Source organism: Fonticula alba (assembly GCF_000388065.1).
Source record: "Fonticula alba strain ATCC 38817 unplaced genomic scaffold supercont2.4, whole genome shotgun sequence".
NCBI lineage: Eukaryota > Rotosphaerida > Fonticulaceae > Fonticula > Fonticula alba.
The window spans coordinates 1,529,728-1,532,931 of record NW_009242974.1 but is presented as its reverse complement, the minus strand read 5'-3'; the positions used below and the strand labels follow the sequence as shown (position 1 = coordinate 1,532,931).

Sequence of the window (3,204 nt, the reverse complement as noted above, 5' to 3'; positions counted from 1 at the left end):
CCCCCCCCCCCCCCCGGGCAGAGGATATTAAACGCCAGCAAAGAAGGCCCAAACCGGGGCCCCGGACCATGTGGTCTCTCGTGCCCCCCTGCCTCTTCGCCGGCGAGGGGGCGGGGGGGGGGCGCGAGACGGGCCTGCACGGACGCCCAGCCAGCCAGGTAGGGTTGTCCCAACCGTCAAGAAAATATCGGCGCGGGGGCCCGAGTGTAGGGTTAGTGCAGGCCGAGGGGCGCCCTTGGCGCGCGGCGCCGCCCACGCTCCGGGGGCACTCCACGCGCGCGCTCGCGCGCGCCACACGCTGGCCCCGCTGACCATCGGCCATCGGCCATTGCTTGGCTGGGGCACCCTCGCCTGGTGCCCTCCTGCCCCTGGCTGGACACTGGCGTCGCGCGCCCAGCCGGACCAACGAGCCCCCCCCCCCCCCTTTCCCCGGCCTGGCCGGGGGGGGGCGGGGGTGGATGGGCCGGCAGGCGACGAGCGCACTCGCCCTCGGGCCCTCGCCCGCGGGCCGGCGAAAACCCGCGCCGGCCAGGGGGGAAAACGCCCGCCGCACGCGGCGAAGGAGACCCGAGCACCCCGGCCACCGCGCAGGGGGGGGGGGGGGGGCGCCGCCACAGGGTCCAGAGGCGGCCACCGCGAGGACCGGAGTGCAGTTCCCAGCCCCGAGCCGCCGGACCCAACCAGGGCCTGTGCTCCGCGCCCGGGGGCTGGCCGGCCATCGGGATGTGCGCGATGTCGGGCCTGGCAGCCGCCCTCCCGCGGGCCCGAGTGCAAGCGGACGCGCCCGCCCGCGCATCCCCCAACAGGGTTTCAGCCGGCCAGCTTTTTGCGCTACACCCCCCCCTCCCGTCCGCGTTGCCGGCCCTCCGGCCCGGCGGAGCTCGGAAAACACAAGCCCGGGTTTTGGCCCGGGAGCGCATGAAAGACACAAGGCCACCAAGCGTGTGCCGCACCACGACAGGAGGACACCGCAACACCCCGCCCCCCCCCCCCACCCACACGACAACCGCCCCACGCCCGAGACTTGTCACAAGAAGCGAAAAGAAGAGCCCCGAGCGTGAAACACACCTCCGCCCGCGCCCGCGCCCGCGCCCGGCCCGGGCCCGGGGGACTCTCGGGCCACGCCACGCCCCCTCCCTCTGGGCTGGGCACTCGGCCCCCCCCCCCCCCCCAGCCCCCCCTGGAAGGCGGGACACAGACACACAAAGCCAGATCCACCGGCAGACGACGGCCACATGGCGGCCGGGGGTGCGTGGCTCCCGCGCGCCCGGAGTCTCCCCCCCGACAGAGCAGTCCAGCGCACGCATCCCCGCCCCCCACATTAACTAATCAACGCCGAAGCGAACAGTTCTCACACGCCGAATCTTATCGCCTCACCAAGATAGCCATAGGTGCTGGTAAACCATCTCTTGGCATCTCCCCGGGGGTAATTCCTCGCCATTTCCCGCGGAGCCGCCTCCCGGAGAGAGACGCCCGCCGGCCGCCCGGACGCTCCTCCGGCAGACCCTCCACGCCCTCGAGCACCCCGAAACCCCAAGAATGCCGACAGTGGTAGCCCTCGGTCGCCCCAGTTCCGCCCACCTCGGAGCCCCATCGGCCAACGCTGTTGGAGACGGCCCAACGGGGGGAGCGCCCCATCCCCGGAGCTCGCAGCGCGCCCCGGAAGCGAGCAAAAACACACCGCAGCGGCTCCGCCGCCCGGAGGACGGCAGTGGCCCCATGCAGGACAGCCAGCTAACAGCCTGGCGGCTTGTTGCCGCGCCGCGCCGCCTTGGGAGTTGACCAAGCCCACCGGATTCTGGTATTGTAGTCCCGGCGCCAAAGCCCGGGGCTCGCCGCGCCTCAGACTCCAGCGTCACCTGGTCGAGAGGAGACGGATCACGCGCCGCCTTGGACGACAATCACGCCCCGATCCGGCTCGTGCACGGCGGTATCTCGGTCGCCCGGCTTTCCCGATCCATCACCGACCGGGCCCAGTGTGTCCGCTCACTTCCGGCCCCCCCCCCTCCTCCCCCGGGCGTCCCCCGGGCTCTTGTGCCTCCGAGGTGCCGGGGAGGAGGCAGGGAGTGAGGGGCCGGTACGGGAAATCCCTTGTGCATTTCGACACCCTTGTCCAAAGATGCGTGTCACTCCCGGCTCGCGATTCCGGCGAGGTCAATCACCAACGGTGCCCCCCCCCCGCCCGGCCCCACTTTGGGAGGGCATTTCCTTTTGACCCACCCCTCTGGCCTGGGTGGCGCATCAGCCCGGACAACCCCCCCCCCTCCCCCTCACCTTTCACACACCCCTCCTTCTCCAACGCCCCTCCTTCGCCCCTTCCTCTTCTTCCTTTTTCTCGGACCCCAGCCCGTGCCCTCCGCCGCCGCGCCCCTTCCCCGCCATGGGTGCCATCTTTTCTCGCCGCTCCAGCGGCTCTCCCTCGTCGCCGAACCCGAATGCCACAATTACCGAGCATGATCGCGCGGTCCTTAACCTGAAGAATCAGCGCGACCGGTTGCAGAAATACGAGCGCCAGGTGCGGGCCTTCATGCCTGGTCCTGGCCTTCGTGCCGTCAGACCCACAACCATCTGCCCTGCCGTCCGATCACTGACAGTGCTCTCTGCTTCCCGGGAACCGGCGTGTCCTGTCTGCTGGGGTGCCTACATACACCCACATGTGCATATCCATTCATGCACACGTAGCTCGAGGCCCTCACTGCGAAGGAGATTGAAGCTGCCAAGACTCTCCTGCAGCAGGGCGACAAGAAGCGTGCTCTCATGTGTATGAAGCGGAAAAAGCTGCGCGAGCGCGATCTCGCCAACATCACCGGACTCCTGGACAATGTTCATCACACGGTGCGCCCGGGCATGTGCACGCACACGCACATATGACTGCGTGTCCTCTTTGCCAGGAGCCCGGCCCCGCCTGCCCGCTCTGCCTCCTTGCGCCTGTCCCGCCTTTGCCTTGCGAATCGCTGACAGCCCTCCATCTCCTCTGTCGCAGATCTCCACCCTGGAATTTGCCAAGGTCCAGGTGGATGTCGTGTCCTCGCTGAAGGATGGCTCCGAGGCACTCAAGCGCCTCAACGACCTGATGAATATCGACAAGGTGGACCTCATCATGGCCGACACAGCCGAGGCCATTGCCTACCAGAATGTACGTGAAACTCGAGGGCACCCTGCCTACTTTGCTGCCATTTGTCCTTTGCCATCCCCCCTTCGAGG

General features: G+C 69.0%; 1 protein-coding gene across 1 annotated transcript in view; it reads left to right on the top strand.

Annotated features, from left to right (window-relative positions):
• Positions 1-2,380: 2,380 nt before the first annotated feature.
• Positions 2,381-3,204, top strand: part of H696_02873 (hypothetical protein) — a gene marked incomplete at both ends in the record, with an annotated part of 1,105 nt that continues 281 nt past the window's right edge. The window contains 3 exons of the mRNA XM_009496767.1: positions 2,381-2,515; positions 2,683-2,835; positions 2,984-3,136. Coding sequence (XP_009495042.1) covers positions 2,381-2,515; positions 2,683-2,835; positions 2,984-3,136 — 441 coding nt within the window. The remainder of the gene's footprint in view (positions 2,516-2,682; positions 2,836-2,983; positions 3,137-3,204) is intronic.